The sequence below is a fragment of the Equus quagga genome, chromosome 12, assembly GCF_021613505.1.
Source record: "Equus quagga isolate Etosha38 chromosome 12, UCLA_HA_Equagga_1.0, whole genome shotgun sequence".
Classification (NCBI taxonomy): Eukaryota; Metazoa; Chordata; class Mammalia; order Perissodactyla; family Equidae; genus Equus; species Equus quagga.
The window spans coordinates 20,751,402-20,775,264 of record NC_060278.1 but is presented as its reverse complement, the minus strand read 5'-3'; the positions used below and the strand labels follow the sequence as shown (position 1 = coordinate 20,775,264).

General features: G+C 41.0%; 1 protein-coding gene across 6 annotated transcripts in view; it reads left to right on the top strand.

Annotated features, from left to right (window-relative positions):
* The window catches only part of CAMK1D (calcium/calmodulin dependent protein kinase ID), a 405,571-nt gene that overhangs the window by 233,727 nt on the left and 147,981 nt on the right, over positions 1 to 23,863 (top strand). For all 6 annotated transcript variants that reach the window (XM_046680009.1, XM_046680005.1, XM_046680010.1 and 3 more), the window contains one exon: positions 22,485 to 22,559. In XM_046680009.1, the coding sequence (XP_046535965.1) occupies positions 22,485 to 22,559 (75 nt within the window). The remainder of the gene's footprint in view (positions 1 to 22,484; positions 22,560 to 23,863) is intronic.

Here is a 23,863-nt window from a genome sequence, read left to right as displayed (position 1 = left end):
CCCCCCCCCCTGCGCCCCCAACACACACACACAGCAGCACCTCCCTCATTGATTGACTGGAAGTTCAATACAAAGGGGTAGGAATTGATGAAGGCTGGGCTCCCAGCAGATTTGGCAGTTTTCCTCATGCGCAGATCCAAAGCTTTTATCATGTGACCCTCCTCGGATTACCTTTTAATGACTCTGCATTGCCATCTGGATGAAGTCCAAACCCTGGCCTGGTTGCTGTGCATGACTGAGCCCTTGTTCTTGGCTTTATCCCTCCACATCCACCCACCTTCTCCAACCCCACCCCAGCTCTTTATAATCTGACCATCCCAAACTTCATGCTGTTCATAATAAACCGGGCTCTCTGCCACCTCGGGAACTCTTGCAAAGATTCTTCTCTCTGCCTGGAGGACTCAGGCTGCCTGGTCCCCCACCCCGACTCCACTTTACTTGAATAAACCCTTATGCTTCATCTTGTCCTTCATCTGCCTCGTGCATTTCCATCGGGAACCCTTCTTTGAGCCACTAAAACTGGTCAGGCTCCCCTCCTGTGTGATCCCATAAACCACTTGTTAACATGTCATGCACAGCAACAGAACAGCCCCCTTGCCGAGTCTCCTCAGCAAACCTGAAGGTGTTACTCGTAGTTACAACCTTGGAGCTCAATAAATGTCTGCTGAGGGAGTGGCTGGACTCCGGAGGCCCACCCTCAGCTGTGCAGCCCTCCCTGCCTGTCCTTCATTTTGCATCATCAAATCTGTGAATGTGGAAGAGGAGTGGGAGGGAGAAGGTGAGGCTGGCTACCTTCCCTGTACTGTGGTAGAGAAACCCTCCCTGGAGATGCCTTCTCTGGTGACTGTGGTCTCCATTCCCGCCCCTCTCATCCCTCCACTTTTTCCCAGTGTTTGCTGCAATCAGAGACGTCTTACCTGTCTGTCGTCCTTCCTCATTCTCTCTGGACCTCTTTCCTCTGCTTCTCTCTTCAGGTCTAACACCTGGTTCCGTCCTGGGACAGACAAAGTGGTTAATGTCAACGTGCTGAATGTATAAATTACTTAATTCAGATGACAGTGATATACAGGACTCCCAGCATCAGAAAGAGAAAGTCCTCTTTCTCTTTTTCTGCCTTACAGCTATGGAGAGAAAGCTTTGCGAGAGGTGTGATCAGAACCAGGAAAGGCTTTAAGGGTTAGTTCATTCCCCTGCTCCAAGGAAACCTCAGGAGAATTTTCATCCTCGTTTTCTCTATGACATACTCATGTGAAAACTTGTTTGAAAGGAGATCTAGTGTTTATTTACTCTATAATTAACATTTTGGTTTTTGGTGTCCATCTGTTTATTATTTCTTTAGTGACGCTGATTTGCACGTTAATACATTCACTACCAGATCATTTGCACCCTTAGGTATTTCTCATTATGATGCTCTCTGGAAAAAGATTATTATTTAACAATCAGATGGCTCATGGATAGATATTCCCTATTTGGAGATTCTATCCACATCCCTGATGTTCAGCTGGAGACTTCTGTGCAACTGAAATCTTATGTGAAAACTCTTGGTAGATCTCCTGGAAAAATGGATGATTTCTCATTGCACTGGTACCTCAAACTCTGTGACTTTAATGAGAGGAAAAAAACCTGTAATATAATGTTCTGTGAAACTCCCCTTTTGGGTGATAGAAACTAACAGATGTCCTTATTATCATTCTGCGGAACAGCTCCCTCCTCTCACTGAGAATCTGTGTTCCTGCATCCAGCAATTCTACTCCTAGAAGACTTTTTTCATTTGCTTTGCTTCTGAGAATATGTCTCCCAATTTGGGATTTTGTTTACCATCAGCTTGCCTTCCCCTCATTCAGTGGAGCAAGGCTTTGTCTGAGTTTCAGGTTTTGGTAGCAGGGGTGATGGAAAGTAAAAGGATTTTGGAATCAGAAAAACCTAGCTCCATGGTAGTCGGCGAGTTAATGAGCCTCCCGGTTCCCAGGTCCCCTCACAGTAGAAACAGGAATTGCACTGCCTGTCTCACAGGTGGCCCTTTGTAAGCTAGCACAGAGCTTTCCACATCTTATGTTCTCAGGAAGTGGCTATTGTATCAATGGCATGGAGCCTCCTTTGAGGATCTTATTATTTGCGAGCCTGTTGGACAAATCAGAAGCAAGTGGTACTTGATTTCCTCTGTGGAAACCAGGAGGATATGAGAAATAGATAAATTGATTAAAAAAACTTTCATTCTTGAGATATAATCAGGCTATTGCATCTCTCTATAATTGGTAGAAAGAACTTTTAGCACATTTTTTACACATTTGGTCAGAATATTCCTGACCAAAGCTTTCCTGTGTGCTGTGCATGTGTGTGTGTGTGTGTGAGTTTGCTGGGGATTGTCTGTCTCAGTCTTCACTCCAGCGCTCTACAAAATGATTATTTTTCTGTGTGTGGTCTCTAAACTCTCTCTAAACTGCTCTAAACTGCATATTCTAGGTAAATTCTTTCTTTTAAATTGATTTTAAAGAATAATTCATCAGTCATCATGGATACCCTTTGGCTTAAAACGCAGTTTTGATAAACTATTTTGACTTAAAAAAAAAGTAAATATTTAAATAATAGAAACATTTAAATCTGTGACCATAAGGAATAAGTTGGTCCTGGATAGATTCTCAAACATAGGACTGAGGAGGTGGGTTGAGAACACCTTGAGAAAAGGAAGCAGGAATCACTTTGAGCCAGTATTGGATTTTCAGCAAAATTTTGACACGGATGAAATCTCACATGCTCTGAGATGCTGTACCTATCACAGTGTGTTGTAATTATTTGTTGGCTCCTCGATGGGTTAAACTGATTTCCTTGAGGCCAGAGCAGAGAGTCATGGCTCAGAACTTGCAGGGCCTGGCACATAATGGTCCCATAAATGATTGTTGAATGAATTAGTGAATATCCTTGAAGATGAGATGGAAAAGTATGAAGGAAATATTACCACACTTAAATGGATAGATGATTGGTGGAGCAGCTACACCCAAAGGATGTTGATCAGTGGACAAGTATAAACCTGAAAGGAAACTTCTAGAAATTTCCCCCAGAGGTGTCTCAAAACATAATCTTTCTAATATTGAAAAAAAAGTACCTTGGATGAAGACATGGAAAGCATACTTATTAAATTTACATATGGCCAGAAGCTAGATTCAAAAATAATTCTACCAATATTAAATGACACAATAAATTAAATTTACCCTGACGCTGCTTTATTTTTTCCATATTTTATGCTTTTAATTTAATTTTGCTACCCACTCTTTTTAGTTTATTTTAGGGTTTCTAGTGATGATTAGATCTTGACAATATAGAAGAATACTGTATAGTCATTTCCAGTGGATGTAGGGGAATATATTGTGAAGAAAACTTGAGTTTTTTCTTATGTATTTGAGGTAAAATATACACACAAAAAATAATGAGTCAAAAGTCGTCTTGAAAGAGTGAGTTATGTAACTTTCTTTTCTTTTTTTTTTCCAATGACTGTAAAAAGCGGGGATAACTTATTTATTCTCCTGGCCAAACGGCATACTCTCTTTCTGTGGTCTGTGTGAGCTAGCCATGTTTGGGGTATAAAAGTCCCACCAGGGCCTCTCTCCCAACTCTCTGTTCCACCAGAGATGCCTGAGGAACAGGTCAGAATTATTTCTTTGAATTTCCCAACAAAAATAAATGTCTCTTTTTCCATTATTGGTGTGAGTCAAAAAATAAATACAAGCCAAACCTGAGGATTGTGCCAAGTGACTAAATCTTTGACACCAAAATTCAGTTCCTTTCATGTTTGTGACAAATCAGATAACTCGACATCTTAATATGCCATCAAATTTAATATTTTCTTGCCCAGCGCCTTTGCCCCAGCCCTGGAAACCTCCATGAGCTTTCTCCTCAGAAGCTGGCTTTTCTTAGTTTCCCTGCTTGGTTGTGCGCCTGCCTCAGTGCTCAGCTTCCTTCACCTTTTCCTCAAGGGAAACCTCCTTACGGGAATTTCCCAAAGGGCTGCGGGGTTCCCGGCTCTTCTTGGCCCTCTGGGCTTTGGTGTATCTCCTGGGATTTCAGTAACCTCAAACGTGGAGGCTCCTCTCTGATTCTGTAGGGGCTCCAGACCTTTTGTACTAAATTATACATTTTCCTCACAGGCGGTACAAGCTTTGATTCGTATCTTATGTAACTCCACAGAGAAATGACTTTCTACATTATTTTTCCATAAGCCATTATGAGCTAATATTAATTCCATGTTAATATTCCTATAAGGCTGCATTCAAAGGATGTCTTCTTTATCTCTGAAAAAAAGTGAAAGGACATGTCAAATTGCTCACAGAGAAGTTTCATACGTTAGGATTCATTTTCTAATATGTGGAAATCCAAGTGGGATTGTTGGAAGGGTAATCTTCACAAATGATTTAAATCTATTCCTTTTCTTCTGCAAAGCTGTCATTCTCTTAGCATCTGACCTTTACCATTTCTCTGAGATCTCTCAGAACTTTTCCAAAGTCTGTATCCTTGTTGGTCTTCCTTGTTCTTTTCATATTTTAAAGTGGTTGGATGTTTTCATGAAATGTATAAGGAACTGTTAATATTTTCCCACACTTTCCTTTTGACAGGAGCAATTATTTATTCCCTTCTATTTTTAGTCAGGATTAATAATAATGACATATTCGTTATTAAGCGAACACTATCATTTTCAAATTTATTTCTCAACCTAGATATGAAATATCCCTCTCTTTCTGTTTACACTTGTGGAACAACTTAGAAACATATGGACTTCTTCACTTGTCGGACCATCCGTATCAATTAGGATGCATTTGATGGTAAGCAACAGAAACAAAGCTCTAATTGGCTTAAATGATAAAGGGGGTAAATTGGTCGATGTGTCTGATCCTTCAAAGATAGGGTGTGCTCACATTTAGTTTGATTCAGGAAAACAATAATGAGATCAAAACCTTGATTTCTGCCCTTCTCTTAGCTCTGCTCTCCACAGCTTCATTCTATAGGTAGTTTCTTCTCATGGTCACAAGATGGCTGCCAGCAACTTGTAGAACAGTTGCTTCCTTGTTCAAGACCTGAGCCCAAAGCTCTAATCTTACTGCCTGGGGTAGAGTTAACTTTCCCCACAGCACAAACTGTGTCTGAGTGATGTGGACCAAGTGGAAATCAAGAACTTGGGAAAGGAATGGGGTTGTATGGCCAATGGAGGCAAGCTGGTATCCACCACACCGTGTGAGTTCCTAAAAAATAACTTATGAGCAGTTCATCTAAAAAATGATGCCTATGATGTGATGTTCCTGAGGAAATGTTAAAGTTAACTTGTCCATTTTCATCATGAGGCTGTCTGACTTTATTTAAATTATTTTCATACTGTTTGAAGAATTTCTGTAATTTCTCACACATGCCTAGTTGTTTTTTTAAGTAATTAAGAGATTATAAATAGCTTCTGTTTGATGTCTTCCACTAACAACAAAATAAGTTTCTGTGAGAAGAATTACTTACTCTTTTCTTCATTCTGTTAATTATTTTTATCCAGAAACTGGATAAAAACTTGAGTCTTAGTATGGGAGGTGATTTCTGAAGTAAAGCATTCTTGTAATTGATTTTAAAGGATTTTTTTTCCCTAGGATATTAGGGTAGTAATTTCCTGAAATGTCAGTGAGAATTTTTAATATTCTTTCATTTTAATGGTTCCTAGCTTCTCCTTGTCTGATTTATGTAGCTTTAAGGAACTGTCTGACCACAATTACAGATAAAGTAGGCATTTGAGAAAAATCTTATGTGACTAATATTGTTATAATATTATAGAAATAGTAAAACTTCTCTTTGGAAAAGTTTGCTTATCTTAAAGAAATATGGAGAAGTACACCCTTACTTTCATTTCAAAGGCAGTTATCGTAGTGGAAAGAAGTGAGCTGAGGCATGAGACATCTGTGGGTTTGCATCCAGGTTGTGCCAACCTTGGGCAGGTTGCCAAATCCCCTTGAATCTCAGCTTCCTTCCTTGTAGAATAAGCATAATGGACCCCTTGCTGGCGTTTTCAGTTGTTCAAATAAGATATTGAAATGAAGTATGATCAGCCCAGTGTTCCACACATAGAAAGCTCTAAGTAGATGGTCATGGTTACAAAAAATAGGAAACTAAAAGGAAAAGAAATATCAAAATCCAACTGAATTGTAGGAAATTTTTGTTACTTTAAAAGTTTAGGAATGCTCTGTCCTTTGTCTTGTTGGATTCTTGTACTTCAGAAACACATAAGTGTTTCCTTTAAAATTTTCTGTATGTCAATACTTAGTAGAAAAGCTATCACTGTAGAAATTGATATATATTCTACGTATGTGAATATATACCGAGAGGGAAAGAGATTGACTTTCGTTGGGGCAGATTCTGTCGTCCATGAGCAGTTCCTTCTGACTCTGGGCAAGAAGAGCCCTTGGTTCACTGGGTTCCATTCTGGCTCCATGCTAGCCATGTCCTTCTTGGGGTGTGAGGTGTCTGTGGGGTCAAGGACACAGGGCCAAGGAAATGTTCCTATCCAGTGCGTGTGCCCTTCACTTTGATCCCAGAAACCCCCCCCTGCCACCACCTTGAGAGGAATCTGAGAATTCAAAATTCAAACCTGGTAGGAGGTAGGACATATTTGATTTAAGAGTTTATTGTTTCGATTCATAACTTCATCCATACAGAAGTGGTTTCTTCATAGCATATAAAGAAGTTGTATTCTGGGATATGCTGTCATCCTAACCAGTTGGGGGTTTGTTGGGTAATCAGCCAATTTTCCTATCTGTGAGTGGAGGACTGGCCACAATATTGGTTCCCAAATTTGACTCATCATCAGAATTGCCAGAGACTTGAAAAACATACATGGTTCCCCGATTCCACTGACCTAGGGATGGTGTTTTAGTAGGACTGGGTAAGAGCTGGAAGGGTGCGTGCTTTAATATTACATGGCGGATCTTGACCGTCAGTCAGCTTTCACTACCACTCCCCTAGACAGACTTTAGTGTTATTACTTAATTCAGTCCCCACTTCAAAGAGTTTTCTAGTATATGTGGAGGTCAGGAGCTTGTATTCAGTGAGAGACACTTTATCTATCTGTTATCTCTTAAGATCTCTGCTTTGCCAAGTCTGAGCACATTCTAATACAGAGGCAGTGTGAAGTCCACTGTATTGACTTTCATTCTGTGTTACTATTAGGTACCAAGTTTGAGTGACAGTTAGGAAGAAAAGAGAGAGCAGATAGATATGTCTCTGAAAGGGAAGAGAGGCTACACTGATAAATGGCCAGAGGCTGTGTTCTAGGAGCCCATGGAACTTTAGGCGGGTTCCTGCATTATCAGAAATTCCATCGAGCAGCTGGCACTTTCTCTATTCAAAGTGGGGTTGATGAAGGTGACGAGGTCTTTCCAATATGTACAGTGTATTTTCTGAAGACAACACGAAATATTCAGTCAATGGCATTCCAATTTTGGAGATGTAGGAAAACTCTGAAGAACAAAACCTCAGATAATGACAGACATTGTTTGCTTTCTCACAATTCCCTTTTCCTTTAGGGGAAAAAACTATCGGTGAAAAGAGTCGTGAACTTGACATTTTGCAGGACTCCAGTCTTTCCATCACTATCTATTAAGAGCTCCTGCATTAGACTCAGTCTCCCAGGAAATCCAGACATTTACACTCTGGTCAAGTTGACTTTTTCTGCTTGTTCATGACGAAAGAGGAAAGTGCGTGTGAACTTTCCACTTGGGAAATTAAAAGTGGAGTAAAGTGAAATTTCATGTTTAAAGTTATGCTATTGTAAGAGAGATAGGGTTAGGACTTCAGACATGGTTTATAAGGAATGTCACATTGCTCAATTTAAATATTCCTGCGGAACCAAACACTACAGTTCCTTTTTTCAGAGCTGGATTTTTTTTCTTTTTTTCTTGTAAAGATTGGCACCTGAGCTAACATCTGTTGCCAATCTTCTTTTTTTTTTTTTTCTTTCTCCCCAAAGCTCCCCAGTACATAGTTGTATATTCTCATTGTAGGTCCTTCTAGTTGTGCCATGTGGGACGCTGTCTCACCATGGCTTGACCAGCCATGCTAGGTCTGCACCCAGGATCCAAACTGGCAAAACCCCGGGCCACCGAAGCGGAGCGCACAAACTCAACCGCTCGGCCATGGGGCCGGCCCCCTGAGAGCTGGATTTTTACACTTGCATACTTCTTCTTAGTTCCTTTAGCATAAAACCCACACTGTTGAACTTGGAAGCAGAGCCTTTCACGAATATTCCTCAATATACCCTCATTGATTTGTCTCCCATGACCCCCATTCACCTGAGTATTCTTAGGTCCCAGCACAGCACACTTCATTCTTCTGTGTCTTTGCAAAGGCTGTTCCCTCTTTCTGGCTTGCTCTTTTCCTTATCTTTCTGTGCCTGGCCAACTTGCCAACACCCAGAGTGCGTGTCACCTCCCAGGATGCAGCCCTGCCTGAGCACTCGGCAGAGTAAGACATTGGAGCAGGCTGTGCTTCCATGTCCGTGTCCAGCTCCCTGGTAGGATGTTGGTCATGCTGTGCTATGATGGTTACCGACACGTCTGTCTCCCCACACTGGCCTGGGAGCCGCTTGATTTCAGGGACTGTGGTTTATTTATCTTCATGTCCCCACCACTTGGCCTTGTGTCTGGCACTTGCAGTTCCTCTCTCAGTGTTTTATGGAGTCTAGATCTGTGAATTTTATGCAAGCTGTCTGCAGATAATGTGCCTCGATGCTCCTCTGAGGGGTCTCGCATGTAGTGACCTTGAGAAAGAGTGACAGTGAGAGTAAGAAGTTGTGCTTTTCCCTTCTCTTTCCTTTCTCCTCCCACCTGCTTTGGGCTGCAGTGCAGTTGGTGGCATTCTTGTGCAGTGTTCCATGGTGACATCTGACGGGCTGTCTTATTAAGTAGAGCTTCCATGTGTTTATTCATCATCAAACCACATTAGACCTCCAGATGCTAAGTCCACCACCAGCCCCATCCCTTACCCCCCAGGAAACAGAGAAAGAGAGAAAAAAGATGAAAGAGGAAAACCACCAGATGGTTCATCTAACTCCATGTCCTTACTGCAGGATCCTAGACCTGCCAGTCTTCATTCCCACATTAGAATTTGCTTCCCCAAGTCTCCCGAATTAACCAGCATGCATTCACACAGGGCCTTTGGCTGCCTTCTGATTTTGCATCATGAGACTGGGAAATCATCCTGACTCAGGCTTGTGCGCGCTTTCCAGGAGGCACCACACGCTGCTCCCTCCTCCACCCAGGCCCTTGTTCTTTCTGTTTCTTTACCCCTCAAATGTTCTTGGCGTCCTTTCCCTGCAATAAATCATTCTGCCAGGTTCTCTGCCTGATGAATGTAGTACACAGTGCTGGCTGCCCCCAACCTCTGGTGAAATAACAAGTCCAACACTGTGGACCCAGTGCGGTGTGACTTTAGACCGGCCCGAAGGAGAGCAGCCCCCAAATTGTGTGTGTGTCTACATATGTGCATACATGTACTCTATGTATGCATACATGTGGGCATGCATGCATGCGCATGCTTGTACATACGTGTGTACTAATGTATATGCGCATATGCATGTGCACACCTATGCATATACATGTCTGCATGTGCATGCACGCGCATGTATATGCATGCCTATGTTTGCACATATGCAAACACATGCATTTGTATATGTGCGCATAAATGTATACATGTGTGTATATGCATGTGTTTTGTGTGTGTGCATGGCTGTATAAATGCATGTGTGTGTCTGTGTTTATGTGTGTACGCATGTGTGTATGTATGTATCTCCTCACTCACCTGCCTGTCTCTATTGTTGCATTGTTGGCTTCTTCCTGATTTGAACAGAACTTTAAAAAAAAATTTAAAGAAGCCAGAGATTCAGGAGGAAGCAGCACATTAGCATCTGCAGGACTAACTTTCTGAGGACAGGTCTTCCCTTTATCTCTGAAAATATATTAATAATTCTAGTCTTCTCTAGGTGGAGTAGGGAAGAAACCCTTTTTATTCACTTCTATGTTATTTATTGCACTGGTTTCCCTTTTCCTTCCCTCTTTTTCTGTTTTTTTTTCTTTCCTTCATTTTTCAGTAGCAGAACCCTTTTAAAAAACAAATTCTTATATAGAACCCAAATACATAAACAGGGAAGAAATGTAGTACTTTATCAGAGTTAATAAGTTCAATTTTATAACAAATCCTGTCCATGAGGACACAGGTGACCGTGTTGGTGGTCTCCGTGTGTTCCCATTTGGGGTCTGTTGCATCGGACCTGTACAGTTTATTTCATGACGATTTCTAAAATATTTGCCGAGAACATGAGGATTTGAGGGAAACCAGATTGGAAAGCTCTGGTCAGAATGACCTCAGTGAAGTCTACTCATTGGACTCTGAGTCACCGGGCTCACTGGATTGCTCTGATGCTTGGAGGAAAAAATCTCTATGCCGTGCTCTGAAAAAGGCACAGTCACCTCTCATGTACCCAGCGGCCTGTATATAATCTCAGCCCTGCCAGCCCTCCTTGCTCTTAGGCTGGCAGACCGGAGCCACCACCTGGGCACATCAGCTGCTCTGCTTGAACACAAGAGCACAGCAACTGCCACATTCTCCCTGGCTACCCCGGTGTAATCGTCAGGGACAATCCATGTGGCTGGATTTCTCCCATCCCCTTATCCCTCTCGGCACAACTACTTTCCTAATTCTCTTTTAAATTCTGGAAGAGAAAACTAGGGGAACAGCACTAGTTTCTTAGCCTCAATCCATTAGTAAGATCATTCCTGAGAATTTGCACGCAGCCCTGGAGCTCACCCTGGGGAGTCTCTTAAGAGTTGACATCGCCCAGGTTTTCATGATCTTTTATTCGCAGGGCATAAGACAAGTATAATCACAGAACTGCCTCAGCATTTAACATGCATCTGCTATAAAACTGCGACCTGGAGAGGTGAGGCGTGTCCTACACACCTTCTTTTAAAAAATCATCAACAAAGCGACCCTCGCGTTCTTTCTAATCATGGCTCTAATCTCAGGAAGAAACTTGCTCTTGCTTTCTCAAGAAAGAACAGAGTTGCCTTTATTATACACTCATAGAGATAATCTCTGTTATTTTTAAATTATATGCATATTATGTATATATAAATAAATACGTATTTATATATATATATAGTCACACAACCAACCACAAACACCCTCATGAGTCCCCAACATGTAAGTGCTTGAAAAAACTGTTTTCTTCCATTTGAATGCGCCTGGTTTCCTGAAGCCTGGGTCTGACCTGAACAGGCTGTGTGACAGCATTAATTACTGATCTGCAAACACTAAAGAAGCCAGGATTCTGCACCGTTATCTCTGAACGTGGGCATTTTCCTAGAACAGCGAGGAATGTTTTACAGTGCACGTTCAAGAAAATGAGCTGACATTAGACAGTGGGTCAAAGCAGACTTCTCTCCTTCTCTATTTTCTTACTCTTTTTCACCCCATGTTTTTCTTTTACAATTTGCTGTAACTCCATGGCACGATGTTCCAGCAGATGGGGCGAGCCGCCCAGGACCATGCTAACCTGGTCCCAGCTGCGTCATTATCTAGAAGGAGCTTAGGCACCAGCCTGTGCCTCTTCTTTCCTTACCAGCACTCCCGGGTCTCTGTGTCGATGTGAAGGGTGTGCCTGTGCCAGGGCCGTGAGGCTGAGCCTGCCATTCAGGGCACCTAGTAGTTTTGCATAGTCCTGGGTTTGAGTTGTGAAATACAGGACCTCACTTGGGTGTCAGCTCAGAGAAAGCACCGGGCTTTTGTGGGAGGAAAGAAAAGGGAAATAATGATACCTTTTGCCAAGGTTCCCTATTATTTTGGTTCCCTTTCACTTATGCTCACATAAATGCAAGTGTTCAGAGCTAAGGCCTATAAGATGTTTCCAAAATTCAAGCCAGTCTTCAGTCTGGGACACAGAGTGTGTGTGATGAAGCTGCAGGATGCTGCCCAGACAGCTGACACCTGGTTGTACGTCATCCGTAGCATTCCATATAGACGTCGCTTCTAAATTCTCAGTGTAATGATTTGCAGTGAACCTGGAACAAGCTTTCGGAGATTCCCCTTCAAGGGGCCATTGGATGCTGTATTTCCATATCAGCGGAGCTAGGAAATCAAAGTTACAAGACTTCGTCTCTGTTCCGTGGCAGGGGAGTGCCTTGGTGTGCTCCAAGTCTCCAGGCATCTATTCTCTTGTTAAAAACATGAAGGAATGTATGTTACCCTCAACAAAAAGATACCCAAAAATCCAGAGAAGGAAATGACAACATGCCCTTAAATGCATCAGTGTTTCAAAGTCTTACTAAGAAATATTAGGAGCTAATGTGACAGTTAACCAGTTGAAATTTGTTAATTTTTCATGCTCTTTTCCTGAGAGGACTGATGTGTTGGCCATATGGCCTTGAAGTTTTATCCTCAGGACCCTTGAGTCTTACCTTTAAAATTAGACCTGTTATGAAGTAAATGTATTCAGCCAAGATAAATTCAAAATGGACACAAAAACAGGAATTACCAATTCCCAAGGATCTAAAGGTGAATCCTTTCTCAGCATCTAACAGTAACTCGGTTACTTATCGGTGGTTCTCAGACTTTCCATTTGCATCACGTTAGGAGGCTTTTAAAAAATCCCAGTGCCTAGGCCACATCCCAGAACAATTACATCGTCATCTCCAAGGGGCAGCCCAGCTACCAGGATGTTTTAAAACCCCTCAGGTAATCCTAACATTTGGCCAAGTTTGAGACCCACTGGGAACTTAGCATGGGTGGTAACAGGAGTAGGAAAGAAGTATAGAGAGTCAAATCTAATCTGCTTTGATTCAGGTATCCAGCTTTTGAGTGTCCTTGGTCTGTAAGATTTTAGAAAGGCCAGAATTAACTGTTCATTCATTCATTCATTCTTCTACAACATTCCCTGGGGGTTTGATGTGAGCGAAGCACTGGGCTTCTCACACTGTTTTGGACCTATCTTATTTCTCCTTTGGAGTAGAGACAACCAGCCTTCGGCTGGGTCTTCTGCACCCATTCTAGACTTGAGCACATCACTTGGGAATTTCTCTGTTGGTCCAGGGCATTGTAGAAGCTGCCTGTGGGAGAAGGAAAAGAACGTCTTTTCCCTGTAAATGGATTTCTGTTTCAAAATATTCTATTCCATACCTACCTGACAAACTTACCCATGCAGAAGAGGAGTCTGTTGAAGGAAGAGTTGTGATCCCGGTTTCTGTGTAGCAAGCACTATGCTAGAGAACACTGAATGTTGGCTTAGAATCAAGTTTTGTGGGTCCATATATACCTCGATATACTTTTCCTCACTATAATTTTAGATTCTAAGATTGTTAGAGTTGGAAAGGACCTCCAAGAGTATCCCGTCTGACTGGTTAATTTCTAGATGTGGCAACCGAGACCCTGGAAAGTGATGTGACCACCATATGGTCACATAGAGACCAAGCCAGCCTAGTTGGCGCACCTCCCATGGTACCGTTACAGCCCCTAGCCCTTTCTCCCTACATATGGCGCTGGCCAAGCCCCCACTCTCTGTGCCCTATCTTGTAAGGATGCCAACGATGCTTTTAGGGAAATGTGGTCAGCTGCGCACAAGGCTTTTTATTGCTGTTTTTTTGTTTGTTTTTAAGAATTCAAAGCAAAACATTTCACAATGAGAGAGTACCACATGTGGTACTTAATCCTTAAAAAAACAACAAAACTGGCTTGCTTACTTAAGATGTAATTGATTTGGGTACCAGCCTTTGTGCCTTAGCCTCCCATTGGTTACAGCGCCATCTACTGGCAGCAAAGAGAGATGATTTGAAGCTTTGGATTTTGAATTCTGGTCATTTCTGGGGTGGCCTATATTCTTAATAGACAAGATCTCTTTCTATGTGTAATATGATACACATATGAGTATATATAATATATTTTACCTCTACTCATGTGTATATTGCATGTAGATATATAATAAGACCACGTATTTTAATGTTTATTTAACAAATGAGGAAATCAAGTCAGAATTTAATGACTTGTCCCAAATCTTACAGTTAGATGTGTCAGCGCTGAGACTCAACCTAATCTCCTGATTGCTTGAGTAGTTAAACTAGTCAGTATGTATTTCTTTGTAGCCTGCATTATGGATATATTTTGGTGAGCCAGGTGTTAATGATTTTGATCAAGAACTTTTAAAAAATGCCTCTTTGTAAAATTTGGCAATACAACAGTCTAGTTACCTTTTTCTACTTGGATTCAGTGAGAGAATCAAGGCCTGAGGCCCTAAGGCATTCATTGCATATGCTGAATTAACCTTCTCTTCTATGCAACTGGAATGGTGCCATCCTTGAGAGAATTGAGAACATAGTCACTCGAGTCATTCTTCTCGCTTCTGTGGTTCAGATGAAGAACCCTGGTTCAGAAAAATTGGAAGATGAAAATACCCCCCTCCCGCCACACACTTTTTAAGGTGACTAGTTACCAGTTTGATATATATTCTTCTAGACTTTTTAATCTACATATGAAATTATTTAAATATGTACACACATATGCATACAAACAAATTCTTGGGGTCTAATGCAGTATGTACAACAAGCTGATAAAAAGAGCTGGGCAGCCCAGAGGAGGGGGATCCATCCTGCGAGAGAGGTGAGAAATAGCAGAAGATTCTCAGTGGAGGTGATACAGAAGGCATCTCAGAGGATGAGTAGTTTAGTAAGAAGATAGTGAAGTAAGAAGACGTATCTTGAGTAAGATGTATTATCTTTAGTAGGAAGATGAGTAGTTTGATAAGAAGACAGGAGAGGGATGAGCACACCTATATGGCCAGAAAAGAAGGTGTGCAATAGCTGTCTCGGTCCAGTAAAGTTTTGGTGTGGGGCAGTGGTGGAAGGTGAGATGGGATGGACAGGTGGGGACCTAAGCAACATGGGACCTTGTAAGTCATGGTGCCATTGAAGGATTTCAAGCTAAGAAGTTTGATCAACTCTATAGTTTGGCATGGCGGCTCAAGAGACAGCATGGAGGATGGTTAGGAAGAGAGCAAGACCAGAGGGAGATAGGGAGAGCAATTAAGTGCTTATAAACTGGGAGTGATCATCTATAAAATAGGAATAATAATGCCTACTTTATAGAGTTGTTGTTCGAATGAAATGAGATAATATCTGTGAATGCGCCTGTTAAATTATGAAAGGGGAAGGTATTATTATTTGATGCCATCTGGCAAATATTTCAACTCTATCATTTTTCCCTTGTGACTGGTGGTATCCTGATTTTCTTAGCATTATTTCCCATACTGCTTATAATGGGAGAAAAAAAAATCTGACCCAAGAAAAGAGCAAATGATGTTATTTCAAAAAACTCATAGTGTTTACTTAGACAAATGAGTGTTGGCCAAGACATCACAAAATTCTTCATCTATTTTTGAGGGAATTTGCCATGCTGGAGAACCATAGCGTCTTTTTTTGGTGAATAAAATTTAAATTTTTGGGGCTGTTTAGAAAGAGTGGTGGGTGGTGAAAGACCTCCTCCTTTATGGTCTTTCCCTGAAAGGAGCTTGGTTTTCCCTTGAATAAGTCCTTTTCCTGACTGGACGGCTAACCCGGAAGTGCCTGAGAGCAAGAACAGGAAGCTGGTCACTGGCTCAGTGACTTAACTTCCACCTTGTACCCCTGCGCGGAGATCCATCTGTGCACCGTTCTCACTCTACCTTCTCTAGTAATCGCTCTGTCTCGTCTGTCCCTTGTGATTAAATTTTCTTCCAGCTGTTACCCTCTTATGACCTCTGTAACCTGAGGAGATAAGTGACCATTTGCAAAGAACGCCAACACAGAGGAAAGGTGTTTGGTTGCCTTTTCCTTCCTCTGATAATTTTCAAAATTGCTGCCACAATTTTTCCAGATCAATGAGCCATGATAGGAGAAGAAAAAAGTGAAAAATGTTGAACTTTCTTTTCTCTCCTGTTCTCGCTTATGTTTTTCGAACATTCCTCATTTTATGTGGATTTCAAAATTTGTGGATCCTTGAGCTGTGGAGAATTAGATTGGAGGGAGAAATGATGTCACCGTCATTTCATAGAAGCATGTGTATTCAATAGAATGCCTATCCTTTGGGTCTCGATGTTCCCTCCAGCTTGGGGGCTTTGGAATGGGGCCTGCTTGTGCATTTGGCACTGATTTTTTTTTTTTTTTTTGCATGAATTAACTTTAAACTGTTTTCCTGGCTCTTTCTGGGGTTTTCCTGCTTGGCTGTCGGTTACCATGCAGGCAGGAGTCTGTATCAAGGCCCATATGCTGTTTTCCCATTTGGAGCTTTTCTCTCTCTCTCTCTCTGCCTGGGCCCACTTCCCTCTGTCCACCTCTTTTGTCCATTATTGGGGATTATGGAGACTTTCGTGTAGATTGCCATATAAACCGTTTAGCCTCGGGACATAGATGTTATCAGCTAATGCTTACTTTGGGCCTGGTGGATGGTCAGTGATTAAAGTTAAGTGAGGTTCTTTTCATCACCTAAAGTTGCTTTTAGTGACTTTATTTCTTTGAATTATGCACATTTTCGAAAGGTTTGCTATTCCTCATGTATGAAGGTCCTCTTGGCCATGTTTTGGAAAGACTGAACGCTGACCTACAGGGATTTAGCTGTGCAAGCTGTGCAAGGTTAGCTTGTAGCTGACATCTCCGTCTCTTTTCTCAGTCTACTTTATTCTCCCTTTTGATGACACCAGCAGATCTGGGCTGATGAAAGATTCTTCCTAATTATAGTTTCTGGACTCCTGACTATTCCTTCTGCTTCTGAGTATGTCTTTGGTTCGCTTTGACCCACTGGGATTTCATCTGTCAGGATGTTTACAACGAAGAGTCTTGAGAACTTCCGCTAGATTTCAGGATAGTTCAGCAAATCTCTGCACCCCCAGAAGTGGATATTATATTGTTAGTTCTGAAATTTAATACTTTGACTTTATGGATTATAATTTTTTATAAATAACTCTATTTATATAAGCTCTTTGATATCCTCATTATAACTTAGTTAATATGAAGTTATACATACGTGGTGGAATGTGGGTTTGGCAGTTAGGATCTCAGCAATACCAATTACAAGACGTATGACCTTGGAATACTTATTTAACCTCTTGAAGTCTTAGTTTTCCTCTTTTAAAAATGGGGAGAATAGAATGCACAACTAGAAAGACCTACAACTAGGCTATACAACTACGTAATGGGGGGCTTTGGGAGAGAAGAAGAAAAATGGGGAGAATAATATGTACTCTGTAGGATTATTGCATTAAATGAAATAATTAAAAATGCTTAGTATAGTCTTGACACGTAGTTAACACTCAATAAATGGTATATATAAAACAGCTTTGTACGCAGGGCCTAAAGAAAGTTATGAAATTAGTTCATCAGTAGATTTAGATGTGTTCCCTCCCAGGGGACTGAGGAAATTGCACTTATCGCAGAGTCAGAGTTGAAATGTTTGCAAAAACAATATAAGAGATGTTGCTCAATTTTCCAAACATAAAAAAGATAGAATATGAGATATACAGACTTGGAAGTTTGACTTCAATGCGCAGCAAAATTCTGGAAGAGTAAATTAAGCAGATGGTTTGTGATCATTTAGTAAAGACTATAGTGGTTGCTAGGAGCCATCATGGGTTTACTAGGAACAAGCTTCCCAAACATCCATTTCCCTTTTAAATGGTATTATGTGGTGTGTAAAACTGAGGAATGCCATTTCAGCAGAGAATCTAATTGTCTCGTTATGGATAGGGTGGTAAAATATGGGCTAGATGACAGTACTGCTGGGTTTGCAACTTGAAGCCCTTGATTAATGTCACGGTTATCTTGATGGGGGTCTCTGGTGGAATACCACGGAGCTCTGACATATAACCTTCTCACTTAAGACTTTAACTAAACATTTGGATGAAGACATGTGGGAGGATGTGTACCAACCAAATATGCAGATGGCCCTAAGTTGAGAGGGATAGTAAGTATAATAGATGAGAGAGTAAAACTTCAGAATATTCCTGATCATGAGAAGCATTGCATAGAACCCAAAAAGATTGAATTTCATGAAGTTGAAGGTGAAGACTTTAAGCTCAAGAGATTAAGACTGAATAAGAAAGGAGATCTTGTTTGATAGAAGTTCAGGTAAAAATGAGCTGGTCATTTAACTGACCCCAAGTTTAATATTCTTCTGTTCTCTCATTCATTCACTCATTTGACAAATATGTATTGAAAGTACTACCTGCCGTGTACTTTTCTTGGCAGTGGGGAGACAGTAGTGAACAAAATAGTCAAGAACCCCCACCTCCATGGAGCTTATATTCATTATATGCCAACAGTTGTGTAGCTGCCTAAAAAAAAGAAAAAAAAATGAACCTAGTGTTAGGCTTTATTTGCAAAAGTATAAGATCCAGCTCATGACGGTTAATAGTTTTAGTCTATTATTTAATACTCTATTTGTGATGCTGTATTTTACCCTGGGATCATTACTTTTGCTTCTGAATACCATAGTCTGGACATACAAGAATGACAATAATGTGATGAGAGGAATATAAGCCACATTGTAGGAGGATTGGTTGATGATAAGACAAGACTAAATAGAGACATGATATCCCTGAAATATTTGCAGGATTTGTGAGAAGAGGGGGTAAGCATGTTTTCTGTTGCTCCCAGGAGTAACTATTCATTACAAGGAGGCTAATCACTGGTAAATATAAGAAAGACTGTCTGTGAAGTGCCCTAGCTACAGCCAGATACCCACTGGAGTGAACGCCATGAGGCTGTCTCCCTTGTCATTCCTAATACTGTTCCTCACACATGGTGGGCGCCCAGAGATGTGGGGATGAATGCTCAAATGGCATTTTGTGAAGATAATCTAGGTACTAAAATAATGTTAAATTTTTAGCTTCAGTTTTTGTATATCTTAAGGAATCTGAGGGTGGAATAAAGTACCTGAGAACAGATGTGGGAGGCCAGAATGTTTTCTTCCACCACGTTCTAACATCTACATGTTAATTAAACTCCTTTGCTTAAGACACTTTTAAGAGGCCATTTTAGGATTTCTTTGAAAGTTCTGAAGTATGCTTATTCAAACATCACCCATCCCAGCTTGGCCTCCATCATTTTCTTGCGGCCTTAGCCATAATTCTGACCCCTACGGGGCCTTGCCTTCTCTCAATTTAATAGCAGTTCTACAGAGTTTAGCATGTCATTCTTTCCTATTCGTTTCATGGGGCTCTTCGTCTAGGTGATAAGCATTTTGAGGGCAAAATCTTATTTTATCTTTTTCTTGTATTTTCCCGGACACATAGCAGAAACCCAGTAAATGACAATTGCTTGATTGTTTCATTCATTAGTTAAGAGAGATAGTCAGTAGACATCTCATTCTAGCCACTACAAGAGCTCATGTAAGACATGGCAGGTTAAGTAGACATTAATTTCTCGACCCCTTGCATCCAAAGAAGGGATTATGTTCTTAATTTATTAGAGTCTCCTACTTTGGCTGGGCAAGTGCTCTGTGCATAGTTGATTCTTTGTATATAGTTGAATCTCTATTAATGGCTGTACTCCAGGGCTTAAATAGCCTTCTTGGCTCAACCTCTGAGGGGAGCTGGGAGCTGGGACTGTAGGTACAAATCTCTAAGCTCAGTTTAGAGGCTCATTGACTGTGATTCATGTAACTAGGGTGGCCAGATTTAGCACATGAAAATGTGGGGTGCCCAGTCACATTTTAATTTCAGATAAACAGCACCTCAATATTTGGGACATAATTATACTGAAAAAGTATTTGTTGTTTATCTAGAATTAAACAGAACTGGCAATTCTACATAAAAACCCCATCCTTTTTGTTACCCCATTAATCTAAGCTTTAATTAACCCCCAAATTAACATGACTGAAAGAAAATATTTATGTCCATGTAATTGATTCTGTCGATGAAAATAATCCATAACCAATCTATAAATGAAAATTTGGGTGAGTTTATTCTGAGCTAAAATGTGAGGACCATGGCCCAGGGCCTTTCTTCCTGAAGGAAGAAAGGGCACCAAAGAAGTGGGGTGTACAGAGTGGTTATATACCCCCAGAGAGGATGTTTCACATAGGATTGAAATGTCCCTTTTACAATAGTTGTGAGATTGCTCTGTCGGCACAGCGATTGATGGACACAGCAGGTGGGTCTGCTGTCTTGGTGGACACAGCAGGGTGGCAGGTCTGTTGTCTTGAGCTGGGTGGTCACAGCTGAGCTGGGTGATCAAAGGTGAGTGCAGCAATCAGTTCCTAGCCTAAAGAAAGATGCTTATCCTTAAGGAAATGCCAATGTGGGAGGAAGTTGCACCTTTATCTTAAGGTCATTTGTTCTTGCCATAGTAAATGTATAAGCAGGTATACAATGGATGCTCAATGGCCATGTCAGTCTCTTTTGGAAAAACAAAGTCAGGCTGAATTAGGTTTACACCAAATGGCTTCCTCATATACTCCAATATATCCTATTGCTTGCCATTTCTATTTGTCAATTCCAATGGCAATTTTTTGAAAATTAAGAAAAAGAAAAATCCATACACTGTATACTTTTTGTGGTCATATTCTTTCACGTATATCCAATAATGATAATTCCACAAGTGTCTAGAATCTTGGCAGTCCAAAATTAATCTCTCTTGATCTCCTTGGTGGCATATTTAGTTGATTCATATAATATATTGCTGATACTCTTTTGCTCAGGTATTGCAGTAACCACTGCTACCAAATAAATAATTAGGCTCTGTGCATTGGAATCAGGTGAAATGTGAATTTGATGTCTATTAATCTATTAATAGATATTAGTAATATTAATAGATATTAATAGATATATAGATAGAATATTAATATATTATAATTTATATTATATTGTTAATATTATATAAAATATATATTATATACTAATAATGTCTATTATTAATAGAATTAATCTATTAATCTATCATCCAAGCTCCTATAAGTCAACTGTGTTGACTAATAAGAGCTGAGAAAGCAAACCAAAACATTGCCACTCTCTCAGTTAACTGTTTTGATCTCTTCTTTCCTCTGCTCAAAGGCAGGATAATATTCTGGCTTCTTCTACTTTATAAACTTCTTTTGGAGGGGAATGCATCTCACACTCAGGAAAATTGCCTCCACTTTCTCTAAGTAAATAATGACCTTTGCTGTTTAGGAGCAACACCCTTTAACTATCATTCAGTCATTGAGCAAACATTTATCAAGCAGGTCGATGCTAAGAATGCTGGGGAAACAACCTGACCAAGATGTAGTCCCAGCTTTCAAGGATTCTCAGGAATCTGCATGTTAAATGCTTGCTTTTAGACGGTTCAGCAGTCATTTGAGTGAAAAGCTTGCCGTAAGAGCTAATTAGCTCATAGAGTAATGAAATGGTTCTCCTCTCAAATGCTTTAAGTAAATATCTTACATTCTGAGCAGAAACTACTCTTAATGGGGAGTTCCAGGGGCTAGCATTAAGCTGTTTGCTTCTCCCTGAGTTCTATTAGAACTTCGCTGCTCAGAGTGTGGTCCACAGACTCGCAGCAGCAGCATCTCCTGGGAGCTTGTTAGAAATGTGGACTCTCAGCCCTGCCCTGGACCCTCTGAATTAGAATGCACAGTGCAACCAGCATCCCGGGTGATTTGTGTACACGCTGAAGTTTGAGAAGCACTGGTCTATTACAGAATTTCTCCAGCTCTGCTTTGCGCATACAGATCATCTGAGGATCTTACTAAAACAGATTTCTGGGCCCCACCCTCAGGGGTTTTGATTGTGTCTGACGGGGTAGGGCCTGCGAATTTGCATTTCTAACAAGCTGCCAGGAAGTGCCGGGGCTGGCTGTTTGGGAAGCACGCTTGCAGTAGTGCCAGTCTAGTTCACTTGGGGTGCTGAATTGATCTTTGCTGGTGGTGGAGACTAAAACCCCAATGAAGGGGTCATCTGATTTTCCTTTGCCTACACTGGAGTCATGAGCATGATAATGAAACCATTCCCTGGAACATCCAGCCTGTTATGGGGATGGGTTTGCATACAATGAACTGTTCAGGTCAGTCTTTGTTGGCCATTATGAGTCTACAGAAGAGGGAGTAATTAAATTCTCCATGGGTGCTCAGCCTTTTGAGTTGGGCCCTGAAAGCTGATAAGATTTTTACAAGTTTGACCCATTCCTGGGATTCACATGGATATGTGCAAGGAGGCTGGGCTATACATGAAGTGACAATAGTTAATCCAGCATTGCTACATTGTAGAGTCTAGAGCCTCAGGAATGAAGGGGAGCAGAGAGTAGGGGAAATGGGTCTGGAAAAAAGTTTGGGGACAAGATTGGGAAGAGTCTAAAATGTCATGTTAAGGAGTTTGGATTCTGTCTTGGAACATTTTGCTATAATCATGTCTGTTTTTAAAGTTGTCATTTCCAATTGTACTTACCATTCTGCATGTGCTTTTTTTTCCCTTCTTTCAGGATTAAGCATGAAAACATTGTTGCCCTGGAAGACATTTATGAAAGCCCAAATCACCTGTACTTGGTCATGCAGCTGTAAGTACCTTGTTTAATTGATGAGCGCAGACCACGGGTTGCAAACTCGAATGCCTAACGGATCAGGTGGTAAAATAGACTGACTTAGTGGGTCAGGTGAGACATAGGGAGTGATGAGGACTGTGGAACATTGGAGAAGCATGAATCCATCTAAAGACAGTGGACCAAACACAGGAGTCTGCAGACCTCACTTGGTCTAGTCTGCAGCTGCTGGGCCAGACTGAAAATCTAGAGCCCTTGCAATGGGATCTGATGCTACTATTGCACGATGCCTATATTCAGGATGTCTCCTTTGCTTTTTAATGTGCAAGGTCCAAATGTTGCTTCCTGAAAACACTTCCGTGGGCCCACTGTGAAGTACACTCTGCTCCTGTCTCTAGAAGGAACTCCCACCCTTGTCTTCATTGCTACGGAGGCTGGGGGAGGGCAGCAGATGGTTGCTGTGTGTTCTGTCCTTTCCCTTCTACTCTCCTGCTGGCAGATAAATAAATGCACATGTGACAGAGCTGGAATTCATACCAGATACAAGAAAAGAATAATTGGAGTCAGACCATGGTGTTACCACCCCCATTAGATTATTTCTGCATTCCAGTAACACTGGAGATTACCAGAAGATGGAATAAATAAGAAAGCTGAAAATGCAGGTGGAGACTTTCCTTGAACATGTGTTTTTTTAGATGTAAGATGAAATTAGCCTCCTCACTTGCACACATGCTTTACTCTAAGTGACATAATTCCTAGGAGTATCCCAGGACTAAATTTATTATAATTAAGTGATGGAAACTGCATAAAACTGTTATGCTTGAGTAACTTAGGTAAATAAATTCTGGAGCACCCCGTTATTGAGCTTGATGACCAAAGAGGATTTTTGTTGAAAGTCAGAATATATACTTAAATTTCATTATTTATTAATGCTTTTCACACTTTGGATTGCTAAAGGTATTTAGAACAATTGAGGGTTAGGCTCACAATTTAATTTTCATCTATTGTCTTTTTCCTTATGCATGCTTAAACAACACATTAACGGGGGGTCGTTTATAGGAGGCAAATAAGTGTTCACCAATGCATTTATTTAATCTCTCCTTATCTTTAAAGTATTTTTAGTAGGTTGTGACATTTTTGTATAAACATTTTGAAAAGTGTCCAAACTAGAAGCATGTGGATGATTTTTCTCTGGCAAATGACAGTCCTAGATGGTGACCAGCAGTTTATTGGATTCGTGTGTTATTGTCAGCCCAGAGACAGGTAGTTTAAGCAGTATTTGGCTGCTGGATCCCAATTACCTAAGCACAGTCTTTTCCAGC